The 17401-nt window shown below is 36.0% G+C and overlaps 2 protein-coding genes across 4 annotated transcripts in view; one reads left to right on the top strand and one right to left on the bottom strand.

Annotated features, from left to right (window-relative positions):
* The first annotated feature begins 1029 nt into the window (after positions 1-1029).
* On the top strand, positions 1030-6855 carry LOC117384015 (uncharacterized). Its single transcript, XM_033981278.2, has 8 exons — positions 1030-1074; positions 1148-1185; positions 1863-2054; positions 2472-2540; positions 2940-4138; positions 4238-4375; positions 5631-5742; positions 6741-6855. Exons 2-8 carry the CDS (start codon positions 1149-1151, stop codon positions 6812-6814), a joined length of 1821 nt encoding a protein of 606 aa, XP_033837169.1. The 5' UTR covers positions 1030-1074; position 1148; the 3' UTR covers positions 6815-6855.
* A 36-nt stretch (positions 6856-6891) lies between these two features.
* Positions 6892-17401, bottom strand: part of nbeal1 (neurobeachin-like 1) — a 66447-nt gene continuing 55937 nt past the window's right edge. For 2 of the 3 annotated variants that reach the window (XM_033979896.2, XM_033979913.2), the window contains 6 exons: positions 16879-16973; positions 16167-16283; positions 15176-15337; positions 13733-13881; positions 12878-13013; positions 6892-10222 (listed from right to left, as the gene is read on the bottom strand). In XM_033979896.2, coding sequence (XP_033835787.1) covers positions 10118-10222; positions 12878-13013; positions 13733-13881; positions 15176-15337; positions 16167-16283; positions 16879-16973 — 764 coding nt within the window. In that variant the 3' untranslated portion in view covers positions 6892-10117. Of the gene's footprint in view, positions 10223-12718; positions 13014-13732; positions 13882-15175; positions 15338-16166; positions 16284-16878; positions 16974-17401 lie in introns of those variants that run through there. The other variant, XM_055228301.1, reaches the window with a different exon arrangement.

Raw genomic sequence — 17401 nt, 5'->3', positions numbered from 1 at the left:
CCATGAAGTTCAATAACATGAAAACAACTGTTGTAATTTACAGTTAAAGCCCCAGTATGTCACTTTTTTATAAAAAAAAAAAAAACAACAACAACCAAAAACTAAATAAATGCGTGTTTCTTGTGCTTATTGTACTAAATTATTTGCCCGGAGGAGGGCCTTCATTTGAGAGTTCCCATGAAAATGTTCTTCCTTTCGGGATAAGTATGGTTTTAATTTTCTATTTCCATATAAATGCAGGGTTAAAAAGAATCCAACCTGCGTAAATAACTAACCCAGTGAGGGGTCACTACTTGACAACCACAGCTCTGGCAAAATAATCAAAAAAATGACCGAACACTCCAAATACAGCAACACGGCAGAAAGAATAACCCAGCATTTTTAGGGTATTTCTAGGGTGCATGGAATCAAGCAGGTAATCTGACACCAACAGAAAGTTAAATAGTTTTGCTTTAAATAAATACAAATAGATAGGTGACAATTACTGAACTTGCTTACAGGAAAGAGTACAGAAGTGCTTAAAATCCCACTTAAAGGTGCACTGTGAAACTTTTCTGGAGGGAGATTTGCTGCTTGCATCAGGTATGTCCAATTACTTATGTATCTTGCATGTATTCAGCAGGTGTTTTTATTGAGAAACAATCTTATCATAGATCAATAATATAAATATTATGCTTCCATGATTCTTACTGTGAGCTGCTTGTATCCATGGAGATAAGTAAATGTAATGCCATCCTGAGGCACATTCTTGTACCTATATGTCAATACAGATATTTCCAAAGAAGAGAACATAAAGATAACAATAAAAGCTAAAAAGTAACTACAATGTCTTAAAAAAGTTACTCAAAAAAGTCTTTAGTCGAATAAACTCAATGTTTATCAAGTTGCTATGTTGACTACACATTCCTGCCATTATCAGTGAATTAATTTAACACAGGACAAAGTGCAGTCACTGTGTAGACAATAGCGGCATTGACAAATCCTATTGGTTGTTTATCATTTATGATCGAGATATGGGGGTATTTAATGCTGGTTCTTCCCATAGACGTGGCTCAGTTGTTGCTGTAGTCGCAGGTAAGCTTTGTATAGACAACTGCATAAGGTTATTCACATTGAGGATATAATTAAACACTGGTGTATTTTTTAGGATGTACAAGTTTGTGCTGTTATCCTTGGCCCTATCAGGTAAGAAGACTTTTTTTTTTTTAACTTTTTCATATATTGATCACAAAAATTAATTACTAATTTAACTGAGGGTTAGGGTTAATCTATAATTAATTAATTAATTAATAAAAAAATCTTATACTGAACTGAAATGAAGTCAATACAAGTGATACACATTGAACTGAATGTAATTTTTCAGTATAATCTCGGCCTATTTTGCCTAATCTAAACCAAATACATTGTTTCATGTTTGGAGTAAAAATGTTAAGTTGAAATGATCAAGCACAGGTTTAACTAAAGAAGCAATTGGATGAAATATTTACTGTAAACACTTTCATATTTATGGCTGGCCTGGGAACGCCTTGGGGTCAAAGTGGAGGAGCTGGAGGAAGTGGGGTGTGGGAAGTCTGGGAGTCCCTGCTTAGACGTATGCCCCTGTGAAGAAAATGTATGGATGGACTTTCATATTTAGAATTTCAGTACCAGTAATGCCTTATTAAGGGATTAGCGTTAGGAGTTAGAGTTAGGGTTTTAGGTTTTAAGTAGTTATTGCGGCTATTAAAATGCAGATGACAGGTTTTCACGTTTTAATGATGATGACTTATAATGATGTTAACTGTGTTTTAGTGAAATTAATAGTCTAATTTAGGGCTATTAAAAGTGTGGTTATTAACGTGTTCTATTTGATTTGATCCCAGGCCTCCACGCTCTCCCAATCTCCCGAAGACTGACAAAAACGCACCATGTTCTTCCTGCGGGGGTTCAAGATGGCCGACCGGTGCCTCTTCCCGACAGCTTCAGACAAGGCACTGAGCCCCTGCAGCGCTTCATAGTGGACCTCAACACCGGAAGAGTGCAGGACTACATCAGCGAAATGGAGAAGAGAACAGGTAGGAGCAAGAAAATACATATTATTTGACTCTTAATAAGGCATGAACAAACACTTAATTCGTAATGATCAAGTAATTATTAAAGACGCTGTACCTAATTTTTACTGTCTTAAAAATGTGAAAAACAGAGCTAATTAAACAGCTTGCAGTGGTCTAAATTTCTTCCTCATAACAACCACATCTAGCATGCTAACCACATACTTCTTGGTTACCAGACAATAAAACGCCTTATAGAGAGGATAGAGAGACTACATATGACTAATTTAACCTCAACAGCTGCATATACAATATATCTGTACTGGGCCAACTGTACTGTACTTACTCAAATACATGAGAATTTTTTTTTTTTTTTTGTACATTTGCAAGCGTTATGTATCAAAAACTAATAAAACTTAATAACTAACAATACTGATAAAGGTTTGCAGTCACCTTCTTTGGGCAATGGACATGGAGAAATGGATCGAAGACACTGGCTGAACGAAAACTGTAAGTAACTTGAAAACAACATAACTGGGATAAATACAGCATTCATTTTGTCAGCACGCCTTAAAATCAATAAATTTACCAAAACAATATAAAAAGAAAAAATTAATTTCTGGGTAACTTCTGATAAATACATCCACCTAACTATTGCATCCTAATACTATCCAAGTAGCCTTAATTTTGTCAATTTTGAAATCATACTTGGTTTACTGGACGGGTCTCGAGTGACAAGAGTTAGAAGCCCCATTGTTTTCTGTTCAGTGGTCAAAAATCAACATAATGGCGCCATGGCATTCATGGCTGAAACCCATGAATATGAAAAATGCTAGAACTGGTGAAGCATTTATGATCATCAAAAAATCTTGCAGTTTTATCAGTAGAGTTTCTGGTTCTGTTTTTCAGCTGTTGAAGATGCTCCCATCCAAAAAAATGGTGAAGGTTGGGTCCGAGTTGAAGAGCGAGCTACAATTCCAGATGGATTTAGACAAGGAACTGAACCATCCAATCGAATCCCAGAAGGGTTTAGGCAGGGTACCGAACGTTTTATGCCCATCCCAGATGGGTTTAAGCAGGGTACTGAACCATCTCTAAGGATCCCAAAAGGGTTCAGACAGGGTACCGAACCAACAGACCCAGCTGACTATCGAAATACAGCTCTTTTGAAAGCCCTTCCAGGTAAACAAGTAAACACAATTCCAGATGGCTTCAGACAGGGTACTGAGCCTTCCAATCGCATCCCAGAAGGATTCAGGCAGGGTACTGAGCGTTTTATGCCCATCCCAGATGGGTTTAAGCAGGGTACCGAACCATCTTTAAGGATCCCAAAAGGGTTCAGACAGGGTACCGAACCAACAGACCCAGCTGACTACCGAATTACAGCTCTTTTGAAAGCTCTCCCAGGAAAACAAGTAAACACAATTCCAGATGGCTTCAGACAGGGTACTGAACCTTCCAATCGCATCCCAGAAGGATTCAGGCAGGGTACTGAGCGTTTTATGCCCATCCCAGATGGGTTTAAGCAGGGTACCGAACCATCTTTAAGGATCCCAAAAGGGTTCAGACAGGGTACCGAACCAACAGACCCAGCTGACTACCGAATTACAGCTCTTTTGAAAGCTCTCCCAGGAAAACAAGTAAACACAATTCCAGATGGCTTCAGACAGGGTACTGAACCTTCCAATCGCATCCCAGAAGGATTCAGGCAGGGTACAGAGCGTTTTATGCCCATCCCAGATGGGTTTAAGCAGGGTACTGAACCATCTTTGAGGATCCCAAAAGGGTTCAGACAGGGTACCGAACCAAAAAATCCAGTTGACTACAGAGAACAGTCTATTAACACACTCCCAGCTAAACAACTCCAACCAGTCCAAGCTAGATTCGAAACATCCAATGACATTTTGAGTGGTTTTAGACCTGGCTTTGGTCCATTTATGCCAGTTCGTGATGGCGATGGACCATCAAATTATATCCCAGCTAGTCTTAGGCAACAAAACAGGCTCGCCAACTTGAACGAACAAAAAACCACTCAGTGCAAAGGGGAAATCATCAGTGGACGTTGTTATACATTCAACCCAACACGGCTGCCTTTCTTGGAAGCTCAGGTTTGGCATTTTTCCATTTGAATTCAACCATTTATTTACATGGACTTTTATTTTGAAAGGGTTAGCTTAATCCGTGCTTTTATTTCCATTATGCTATAGGATTCTTGTAAAAGACTGAGTCTGAATGCAGAGCTCGCCTCAGTCACCAGCAAAGATCTTCATTCTCGACTGGTTTCCATGGTGACGAATGGAGGAAAGAAAGAGCCAGTGATGACCTGGCTCGGAGGCACAGTCAAGGCAAGTTTTAAAATGCATGCTTCTTATGTTATATTCATTTTAAAACTTTATTATTCCTGGTATAACATCATTAGTTTAATATTTCAAAAGAAAATCTATATTCCTGACTTTGTCCTACTGAAAAATGACCTCCTTTGTCATTATACTTGTGTACATTCTTGTAGTAGTAGTAGTAGTAGTAGTAGTATAGTGAATGCATAATGACTATAGTATATTTATCATGCTGCTTTCTAATTTTGCTACTACTACAACTACATGAACAACAAAAGCTACTACTACTACTATTTCTTGAACAAATAATACTACAACTACTATGACAACTACTGCTACCAGTACTCCTGCCACCATCACCTCTACTACCACTGCCTCAACTATAACTACAATGCTGCTACAAGCATACTACTATTACTAGCATGGTACTACTACTAAATCATGGTATTACCCATCTCAACCTCCAAGTAAGTTTTCTGTCCCCCATACAGATTTGTAACAGGACAAAAATAGAACTAAACCAATGACGACTAACCCAAAAAAGTGTACAATTTAGGCTAAACCAAGGTTAGATCCAGTGAAATGCCATGAAGTAATAGTTAATAGTAAAAGCTGTCATGGAAAATGCTTGGTTTGGCTTTCACTTTACTGAACTTAGGCCAAGGATAAAACATCAGATACGTTATCAACAAGACAGATAGTGCTTTTCCACCTTGGCACGACACTGCTCTTTGGACCATCATTTAAGTAGAACATGTTCCATTGCACTCGCTAAGCACAAGGATAAACGGTATATTTCCTTCCCTTTGTGGGTGAAATTTGACAGTTTTAGGACTCCAACTAACAAAAGATTATTTCTACTGTACACTGAGACTTTTTGAATACATTTTTAACCAAATAAAGGATGAAATATGATGATGAAAGCTTCTAGACTATATTAAAAATCAGGTGTATTATTGATGATTTGATTTAATAATAATAATAATAATAATAATAATAATAATAAATAAATAAAATAAAATAAATAATAATAATAGTAATAATAATAATAATAATAATACCAGTGTCTATGTTGTAGCAATGTCTTTTTATATGTCTTTAAGAGTCTGCATAGACCAGGTAACGATTATTACGACATTAACCCACGCCCAAATTTGAATTTTAAGTCAATTTTAAGTCACCTTTTATATTGACATAGTTTAATTCCACACTGGTTCATACTTGACTATTATTTATTTGTTTGTTTATTTGTTTCCTCTCACAGAACCAGCGTGGCTCGTGGTTGGACGGGGCAGAGTGGGGCTACAGTGACTGGATGCCTGGACAGCCCAGTATTCACACAGACAAACCAGCCTGTGTGGAGATGTTCAGGATGGGTAAGCAACACAGAATTTATTTGAATTATTCTATATATTTTTATGGTAAGTGGAACACATAAAGAATGGACTATAACCCTATAAATGTGTGTGTTATTAACTAGACTGTGATTTTACCAGTGCTTGCAGTAATATGAGGGCTCTATTAGTTTTAGGTTCAATTACCGGTATCTTCTTCATGTTGATGCCAATTGATAAGCGTCATCAAGAATGAACTCTGATACACAGTAAAGTTCAGTTATAAAGTACTGTAATGTCGTAGGTTGTTGATGTTTCGTAATGACACAATAGTCTAATGTCCAGTAGCTGTAGCAAATATCAGCGTATATATAGCAGATATTTGGAGTGAGTATTAGGAGAAAAGGAAATATATTTAAATAGTAGACTAAACCAGGACCAGGACAGAGTCTTCAAGAGAACTAAACTAAGACCAATAGAGGACCCATCCAGTAGACAACTAGGTCTAAACAAGGACATGACATTGAAAAATACTTAATAATGAACAAATAGTTTAGGTGTATTCAGGCTTAGTTCCATCATTAAAGGTCCTATAACATACAAAGTTGACTCTTCTGAGCTTTAAGCCATGTCATAATCCTTTTACCTCCTTAAAAACATACCTGGAGTTGTATTTTGTTTCATTCACACATGTTTGAGTTTCCAAAGCTCAACATGACATCACAAGGTAGAACAGAGTGTTTTCAGTTTGAGAGAAAAAGTCAGCTCAAATATGGAGGGTTTGTGTGTTAAACATGTGTGAATGAAAAGAAACAGAAGAAAACTCCAGATTTGTTTTTGATGAGAAAACAATATTATAACATAGATCAGAAAATAGTGTAATATGGGCCTTTTATATTGTTATAGTCATTCTTACTAAACCAAACTATTTGTTCATTATTTCTTTGTGTAATATAATAGACTTTCACTCTTAAAAATATATTTAAATATGTACTTATTAATGTATTTTTCCCTTTCTTTCCCTACCCTCTTTTCTTTAGATGAAACTTGGTGGTCTGCTGTCGACTGTGACCTCAAGAGGGCGTCGATCTGCTCCTATTCTGTTGTAGTTTAAACTCTTTACAAATCTGCAACAAAATAAAACCTAGCATTAAACGCGTGTGTCAATTATTTCACAAACAAAACACAATATTATAAATTTAGACAATACTTTTAATGATCATTTACTACTTTTTGTATACAAAGCTGTTATTTTTACAGATAAGGGAGCCGATTTTTAAAACAAAATTAGTTACAATTTAGTACCTTGGAAAGTGCAAAAAGTACATTTGAAATACACCAAAAATAAACATAAAAATAAGAATCATGCTGTACATTATATAGTGTTTTCATAAATAATCAGACATATACACACACCCATTTTTTGACAATCACAGAGAAAGATTTGTTAAATATATCCTTTGTTCCTGTTTAGATTGAGGAATGCAGTTTTGGTTGTAATCAAGGTAATGTCATTTAAAGGGCCCATATTACACTATTTTGTGATCTGTGTTATAATGTTGTTTCCTCATCACAAATGCACCTGGAGTTGTGTTTTGTTCCACCTTGTGATGTCACTGAGTGGTGATATAGAAAGCATTGACCGTGTTTTTAAGCTCCATACGCCTTACGCAACAACTTAGTTATTCTAATAGTGTATTGTAGAGTAAATCAGTCCAATTGAAGCTAAAAGGTAGCTGTTAACTTTAAAATGACCACTTAATGGCATCACAAGGTGGAACTGAGCGTTTTGAGCTTTGGAGATGTAGCAAAAATGCAAGGATACTCAAACATGTGTGAAACAAAACACAACACCAGGTATGTTTTTGATGAAGTAACAGCATTCTAACATGACTAAAAGCTCACATTAGTCAATTTTGCGTTCTATAGGACCTTTAAGTGATTCTTTGATATTGTTTATAAATTAAGTTGATAAAAGGCACTATTTGCAATCGATAAAGTGGTGTACATCTATATATATGGACAACACAACTGCATTGCATTTGACTGCACTGAACAAAAAACATTTCAAAGACACAATAATTTCTCAAAGTAATGCAGTTTGTTGTTTGAACCGTCAGTAATATTATACAGATTTTGCAGGTCAAATTCTTTACCACAAGAAACTACTAGCATTGCAGAAGCCCGATAATATGCACTTCAAAACATCAAACTATTACTTTGAACAGAAACTTGACTTTTGATGAAAAATATTTGGCTGTAAAAATGCTTAAAAGATGTACCATGTCACTTTTCTGGTTGTCTCCATGGAGAAGTTGCTTTGCCTAGAATGTTCCACAGTACGCACCTTACGTATTAATCACCTATGGCATCTACGCATTGATTTGAGAAGATAAAGATTTAAAATATATATTAACAGAAAGAGGCAATTCAATGTAATATAATGTCCCAGTTTAAGTTAAGGGAAGACTAGTAAACCCAATAATATGGCATTTTGGGACAAGGAAGAAAGCATTGACGTGTATTGCTTAGCTCATACAGCCCTTAAGCTATTTTTCTATCTTCATTTTATGGATTTCTAAACAGTCAACTTAAATAAGTGTAGGAAAATATGATTAAAATTGCTACTTAGTTATAAATAAAAGGTCTTCAAGTAACTTAGATACTCAGTAAAAGTAGGAATTTGAAAGACGAGACGAGAGAGATTTGTACTGCAAATGTAGTGTTAGGTTTTCAAAATGTGACAAAATAGACTCCATTCTCAATCATTCGATCTCAAAGTGGACCTTCTACAAACATGCAAAGAAAAACATAAAAAGTCATTCACAATATTAACAAATGTATAAAAAACCTCGGCATAGTGTTTGGTCTTGTAAGTGGTAGCATTGAACTGGTTTTACTGCATAAGGCATGATCTGAACAAGCCAAAAAGGCCACTTAAAATTATATTTTAAGGTGTATTATGTAACTTTTGTGGTGGAGGGGTTTGCAGCAAGCTTGTCCCCATGGAGATGTTATTGCTTTGCCTAGAATGTTCCATAATATGGCGTTAAACATTACCATCTCCATGAAAGAATGCCTGTTTTTCGAAATATTGTTTTAGTAAACCAAACACCTATAATACAAAAATGCAAGATAGACAAGTTTAATGCCATACTGCGGAACATTCCAGGCAAAGCACAAATATCCCAATGGAGACAAGCAGGTGTCTGACCCCTCGACCTGAAAAGTTACATAGTACACAGATAAAACATGGAAAAACATTCAAAAACACTCGCTAGCAATCACGATTCCTAAGACAATTAGAAATACGTTTGTGATCATTTTGGCTAATTATAAAATGAGAATGATCGAAAATATAGTTGTAGTGGTGTTTTAAAGTGGTGGCTACTTGGATTGCAGCTTCAACGCCAGCGCCATAAAAAGCAATCAAAAGTAGTGTTTATTATAGCATAGATCAGGTAGAAAAAATAGTGGACCAGTTTAAACATTTTAAGGACGAGTATTATGATGCTAACAGTACCAACACCAAGTCAGTACAATGCCAAGCTGGTTCATTGGAGACATATTTAGTGTTCAACTCAATGAATACAACTGGATCTGAGATATATCAAACAAATAATTGGCAAATAATAGCAGATTCACTTCTTTATCAGTACTTCTACCAGTATTATTTGGAGGTTAAATACTGACAGCTACAGTCAGTCAGGAAGGGCATCTGGCATGAAAAGCTTTCACCGAACCAATTGGAGTTGTCAAGTCAGTTAACCTTCAAATGACTATGTTTTGAATATCGTTGCATTACATTTTACATATCTATAATGTTGATGATAGAAAAATGGGACATAAATTGCTACGATTTGAAAACAACCAATTAAAGTGACTTAATCCCAGATAGAGGTGGGTAGTACTTAGTTACATTAACTTTACTTTAACTTTTTGGACTGAAAAACTTTCAGCTGAAAAAATATGTCTTTTCTTTAAGTGGGGCTTGCATCTCCACAAACCTGACTCTTATGTGGTCTCCTCCTGCTTGTTTCCATGGAAATGTTATTTTTTGGCTATAATATTCTACAGTATGGCATAAAATGTATTCATTTCCATGGAGAATGTTTTGAAGTATAGTTATAACTTTGTAATTCCATTGAAACATGCAGGTGACGTGTCACCTCCATGTGGCATAGTGTTTTTTATAGGAGTATAAATACACTCTGCCCACCTCTGTATATCACTAATGGCCTGCCATCTTTGGAGTCAAACTTTCATTGTTTTCTATGAATTCACTGGTCTACTATTATCTACTGTCTATATATTGGAATACTGGGAGTGAATGCTGAATGACTGACAGGTATGGATGAGAGGGAGAATCCTGGAATGTGGTTTGGGAAAGCCAGGATGGGAACGCTGGGGTCAAAGGTCAAGTCTGGTCATTTTGAGTGTTGTAAAGAGTCTCGCCCGACGATATTTGGCTCATTTTCTTGCTGGAGCCCCAAAGTTTTCTCGTGATCTGTCCAAAACGCATCTGGGAAAGAGGAGGAAGTTTGAGGAGGAAGGGGGGAGAGAGGGGAGGAGGAGGTGTGAAAGAAATAAAAAAAGAGGAGAGGAGGACAGGATAATGATTTATGGGTGAGTGATTGGTAAAATAGAAACTCGATTGACTGGTGATGGTGTGTATGTCAGTGTAACCTTCATTCAATCAGGTTTTAATTTTAAAATTACAGCATTTTAAAGAAGAGAATTTGATTGAATGAAGGGCACATGGACCGTTTAAATAATTAATGTAGGAGAGGTTTGTAGCTAAATAAAAACATAAGCAGACAGATTGTGGTTATCAAACTTTTAACATCTCACTCTAATCTAGGACTCAACCAGGACTAAGATTCACCAAAATTAGATCCAACTATGCCAGAACTAAAAAGTAGACTTTTAAGACTAACCTTAGCAAAAACAGAGTGGACTAAATGAGGACTACAACTGGCATAAGTCTAGATTAAACCAGGTCTAAACCATTATAAGATGAATCTACAGTACTAACTAGGACATGCTTTGGAGTAAGATTTGACCAAACCAGAAACTTAAATTGAACCTAAATCAAGTAAGTATTAACTAAACAAGGGAATCGTTTGAATTTGAGTAGGACTAAACCAGAACCAAAAACTGGACAATACCAGGACTAAGACGGTTCTAGGCCATGAACTGGACCAAACCTAAACTAAATCAGGTGTAAACTGGACCCAAAAGTAAGCTTGTAATCTAAACTAACTGAAGAAAGAAGTTTGACTAGCCAAGACTAAACCAGAACCAAAACTGGACTGAATCAGGACTAAGGCAGGTCTAGGCTAGGAACTAAACCAGGTCTATACAGTGGTTTATGTACATTTTCTAAAACATCTATAATAATACCTTTTTACAGCAATGTTTTTCAAACCAGTGTAGTCATGAATGGACCAATATAAAAATGAACAAAATCAATTAGAAGAGCAGTATTTGGGTTGTCTTCAAAAGCAACTTAGTGTTTTAAGATGCAAAACATAATTAAATAAAACTGTTGCTTTTTAGTGGCAAATTCGTGAAATGAGAAGTAATGCTTGATATAGGCTTTGAACAGTTTTAACTATTATATTCTCTTAACTCTTTAACTACTTGGCACATTGAGTTGCATTGATATCGCTACACTAAACGTATGGCTTACATTTGCAGAGATAGTTTCAGTCTTCAGTACTTTTTAAACAGCATGGGTTGATATTGTCAGCATTTTGTTGGTAATAAATATGGCACAGTTAAGCAGTTTTTAAACACAAAATGAGGTACAATTCATTTGATATCACAGTTGGAGAATGTAATAGTTGTGTTTTAAGTTAAAATATGGGTCAAACTGCAAATGTTTGATTCAAATGGAAGTGTCAACCATCCCTGAGCAAAACAGGAATTTACTTTTGAGAATACAGTACTGTGCAAAAGTTATATACACAATAATATGGATAAATAGATATATCACTGTGAAAAATATAAAAAAAATAACACAGACCTCTGCCAAGGCACTGGTCCCAACTCGCAATTGTGATGAGATAATGCCCAAAAATGAACAACAAAAACGTATTAACCTATTTTTTTATATTACAAACAATGCACTAAAACTAATAATTTATAGTGAGTGAAGATGGTATTTCAAAAAAAGAATTGGATTTCAACAGTGATCTGAAGGTTGAATCAAACTTTAGCATACTATACTACACCGAGGCTAAACTTACGCTATATGAATCTTTATACAATTAATATAGCATAGCATTATTATTATTATTATTATTATTATTATTATTATTATTATTATTATTATTATTATTATTATTATTATTATTATTATTATTTTCTGAAGTCCAGCTGTTCACATTGGTGGATGGACCTTCTTTAGTATAGTTCATACACAAATACACAACACTTTAAAAATGTATTTAGTTACAGAATACCTGAATTAAATGTATTTTGTATTGTATCAATCAGAGTACTGTATTCTGCAATGTAGTATTAAAACAGTTTCATGCTTGTTTTTTTGTTTTTTATCACTAAGTTGTTAGAGTTATCGTCTTTTCTGACCAATTTTCTGCAGTTTGAAGCCTAAATTGTGTGATCAAATACCGTAATAGGCCACATGGTAATATAAAAGAACTATTTTATACTATTATTTAATGTTGAAAATCACATTGTATTTTGTTATTTGTGTTTTTTTTATTATCGTCATCCTCAGAATCGGTACTGAGTATCAAGTCTGCTCCTTGGTATCAAAATAAAGTTTGAAATGTTTGTATTGTGACAACACTACTGCAATATATTCCTTTGATTTTAGGACAGTAACTTAATTCTGAATACCACCAAATGAAAGAGTAAGTCTACTGCACTAAAGTTACTCAAACTTTGTACGGTACTGATACATGTAACTCCCCAGTCAACCATTGCACAGTACTGTAGGCTAAAAATATCTTAATCCAATGAACAAGGCTATTATGTTACTGTATATTTGCTAATTTTGAGGGCTTGAAGTAGGACTGAAGACTAGCTGGTCCCGTTGGTGGATGAGTCTTGTTGGTGAGCGTGCTCGTAGTGGGGCGAGCAGGGGGGAGGAGAGGAGCGGTGACGCCTCCAGACTTTGGGCGATGTAATTCCTCAGGGAGCTCTTTACCTCGGCTGGACGCCCCACTCCGACGATGATCAGCTTCCCATCCTGGAGACCGACCAAAACGTGGCTCTGTTCTTTGGTGACGGAGACGCAGCGCACAGGGACTCGCATGGCCATGGGTTCCATACACAGAGATAAGCTGAAATGTTAAGAAACACATTAGGTCACAAGAAACATTAGCAAGGCATTTTAACTTGTACAGTAGTTTTCTAAGTTTTCAAACCAAGTAGAAGTAAAAATATTTGCCTTTCTGATAACAAGGAAGTGTATTTCAGGACTAAACAAGACTAGAAAAGGACAAATTGTACCTAAAATAGTTGTAAGTTACACAAACAAGATCAAATATGTGAATTAAATAGATTTAAGTTATAATAAAAACTGTAAAACAAAAATTCAAGTCTGTCAACTGGACAAAAATTTGTAAGAGTGAACACATTTAGTTGCTCATCCAGGCCACTTTTCCAGTTCTTCTGTTTCAACTACATTGAAACTAACACACTTATTGTTTACAGTTTCTATTTGTGGGCTAGGTCAAGCTACTAAGTGTGAACTGTGTCTGAGTCATACTTAGCATAATCATTCAGGTCCCTAATGGGTGCTCTCACACCTAATAGGTGAGTTAGTTTCAGTGTAGTTTGCTCCTCCCTTCAGATAGACATAAGGCAGTGTCCACCAGTAATCTGACCAGAAGTGAAGAAGCGGCTTGGATGAGCAGCAAAACGTCTTCGCTCTTCATTATCAAACTTAACATCTCACTCTAATCTAGCACTAAACAAGGAATATCACTGGACTAAATTAAACTACTAATTATATTTGGAGTAAAACCAAAATGTGTGAGAAGCATTAGCTTTAGTTCACCTGTAGAGGTCCCTGATGGACAGGTGTCCCTGTTCGCTCCCGATCACCACAAACTCTCCAGACACACACATGTCTGTGACCTGCTCCATCAGAGGCTCTGAGTGCAGGTGCTTCCCATTCACAGAATACAGGTGCAGAGCGTTTTTATCCTAGACACAAAGGGACAAGAATCACCCACTGTTTTGCAATTATTCATTAAACAGCCATATAAAAGCACATAACTTGTATACCTGAATAATGTACATGTGCTTTTTATACAGCTGTTTATGTCACACTAACTTTAACTCAGATTTTAAAATAAAGCTAATCACATTGTAGCAGTAGCTAAATCTAGTACAAATCAAGATTAAAGAATTTGCACATGGTCCCTGACAAATAAAGAATAAAGAAGTAAAGAATACTCAATAGAAGGTTTTACAGCTGTTTGGTCATAGTCAGCATTTGCAGTGATGCGGACGCTGTATGTCGCTGTTGTGGTGAAGAAGGAGCTGAGTCCAAAGGCAAAGCTCTCAATTTACCTGTCAGTCTATGTTCCTACCCTCACCTATGAGCTTTGGCTAATGACCGAAAGGACAAGACTGTGGATATAAGCAGTCGAAATGAGATTCCTCCGCAGGCTGGGCACTCCCGTAGAGACAGGGTGTTCCTGATGGCTCCTGGACACCTCCCTGGAGAGGTGATCTGGGCATGTCCCACCAAAAGGAGGCCCCGGGGAAGTGCCAGAACACGCTGGAGGGACTATGTCTCTCAGCTGCTGCTTAGACTGCTGCCCCCGGGACCCAGCCCCCGATAAGCAGAAGAAGATGGATGGATGGATGAATTGGTCATAGAGTCAATAATGGTAATTAATCAGAAGACTCTACCTAAAATATCAAATAGTGAAATCTCCAATTCAGAAGAAATTAATTACAGTAAATAAACCTGTTTTGGCATAGATATATTGTTGAAGTGACCACAACATGTGTCTATATGTTAAAGGTGACAGATTATTCAAAATCTACTTTTAATAACTTTCACTATGTTATAACGGTGTGCTCTCATCATTTTCTTACTCTAAGTTGTATTTCTAGAAAATCCAGAAAATGTCAACTTACACCCTATGTCCGACCACTGCACTCCACAATTATTTGAAAATTTAAGATTTTGAGTCATACACATACGGTTGTTCAGTAGGGATTCTTCAAAAACTTAAACAAATAAATAAAAATGTGCTGCTTGCTAAGGTGAAATGCCAGAATAGGCCGGGTCTATCATCAGTTTTGAACAGGAAATCAATGGACTTTTATTACTAAACGACTTTAGATCAGTATTGCAGTTTACAATGAACAAAATGTAAAATGATGATCTGCTTATGTTGTAGTTTAATAGTAAGTACCAGAAAAATTGACACCTGACAAAATGCTAAATGTGGGTAATTTGGTAGCAGGTTGAGCGATTCTTTACCTTGAGAGAAGCTTTCCCCTCTATACACGTGTGAACGAGCAGGTGACCGTCCCAGGACACGGCCAGGTGAAGGATGGACATGGGCAAAGAGCTGTCACAGGGAGGACGCAGACACCGCATATACTGCCCCCTACGGACCGTGTGGATTATTACTGTCCCGTCCTAGAGCACAGACAGACCAATGAGAAATTGTATTCAGGTTTCACAGACGAGCACAAAACTACACAATTACTACAGTGACATCATTACAATGGGCCAATATTTTAGGGATATATATTCTTCAACTGGCTTTCCTATCTTTGATCATAAAAACAATACTCCATAGAGATAGATATGTTTTCTGCTATATTGTGGAATATTATAGCCAAAGAAACAGAAAATTATTTCCATGAAGACAAGCAGGAGATGGAGGTTTGTGGAGATGCAAGCCAGCTCACAGTGAGAATGCATGTTTTTCTCTGTTTTTAAATATAATGAAAAACATAAAATAAAAAAAATAAAAAAAATAAAAAAAGCATGTGTTTGTGTTTTGGCTAAAAAGTAACACTTTATTATTAGGCTGTCTATATCTTCAAGGCTCAAAATGCTCTGCTCTGTTTGTGATGTCATGAAGTGATATTTTTCAATTTAAAAACTACATTTTTAGTTCAGTAGAGTCTGGCAATTCCAACATGTAGCACTGGCCAGAAAATAATGCAATGTGGGCCCTTTTAAAGTTACTTACGTCTAAATTTAAAATAAGACAACAAAGGCATCAGATTTACATGCAGTTTAAGAAGTAACTAACATTTTAAGATAAGATAAGATATGCCTTTATTAGTCCCACAGTGGGGAAATTCCAGTATTGCACCGCACAGTTAAAGAATGGGCTTCTCAAAAAATGCAATAATATAATATGGAGTTAATACAGAGATAATGGTATTCAGAGAGATTTGAATAGCAAACCATCCCTAATACAATCTAGACATCATATTGGCTTAATAAAACTTACCTTAGATCCAGACACAGCCATGTCCAATTCTGTGCTGATGTTCACACTGACCACTTCATCTGTGTGACCATACAGCACCTGCACCGGTTTGGGATGGAGACCTACAGGAGCACCTCCCTGTGGAAGAGAAAGGAAATGCGTTTACAAAAATATATGTATATGAAATATAAAAAAACAAAAAACAAAACATGCTACAGCTAGATTTGGTTAAAAGTATACACGACAATGGTAAATTTAGATTAGATTATACAACAACAGAAAAATATATCCCATAAGAGTTAGGATTACGTATAAATATATAAAATGTAACAATAAAATACAAGGAAACAATTTCAGAATAAAAAAAAAATAAACAGTGATCAGATAGAGAGAAGATCAAACATATTGTAATGATCAGATATTTTGTGTATAGCTCAGAGTTGGCACCTTTGTTCTTATTCGTGTTTATGTGTTATTGTAAATGTAAATGCTTTTGTATGTGACACTTGGTTGCTATGACAACAAGTTGATGTGAAGTTTCTGTTTGTCAGTTCCTGGTCTGTTTTGGAGACTGGCTCTAGTGAGTTGAAACTGCTGTTGTTCTGCTCTTGTTTCGGTTTGGGTTATGGCCTAAAGTAGCCCTTGTGTTCAGAAAATGAACAACGAGAAGAAACTCAATGTGTTTCCTTCCACCAGAACACAATAACTTCAAATGGCGACAGTTATTTATTACCTGCTGTAGGACCTGCCACACCATGCAGGTTGTGTCTCTAGATCCTGAGATCAGATGGATACCACAGTGATCTGTCGACAGGCACGTGACGATGTCTGAGGAAAAAGTAAAGATAAAATAAATATAACAAAAACAAGCATTTACAGGGTGCTCTAATATGAAAAATTGTAAGTGATAAGTGACAAAAATCTAGGTGATATGGTAACATTGGGTGTTTTTTGGAGTCTTTCTGACCCAACAATCAAATTAACTATTTTAATAGTTACTAAACCAGGATTAAACAAAAAAACAAAAAACAAAAACTAGACTAAATAGAATTAAAACTATTAAAAATGACCTAAAGGAGGTACAGAAACATCTAGTGTAACTTCCCAAACAACTGTATAAATCACTGCACTGTTGTGGTCAATTTTATGGTTTTGTGCAATATTTGAATCTCAAATTCACTGGCACATTTTAGTACATTCCTGATGGATTGTTAAAATATTGTCTGAATATCATCTGGTGCATTTGTTTTTAACAA

Source organism: Periophthalmus magnuspinnatus, chromosome 2 (assembly GCF_009829125.3).
Source record: "Periophthalmus magnuspinnatus isolate fPerMag1 chromosome 2, fPerMag1.2.pri, whole genome shotgun sequence".
Lineage (NCBI taxonomy): Eukaryota > Metazoa > Chordata > Actinopteri > Gobiiformes > Gobiidae > Periophthalmus > Periophthalmus magnuspinnatus.
Note: the sequence above shows the minus strand (reverse complement) of the source record. Positions and strands in the feature narration are given on the sequence as shown.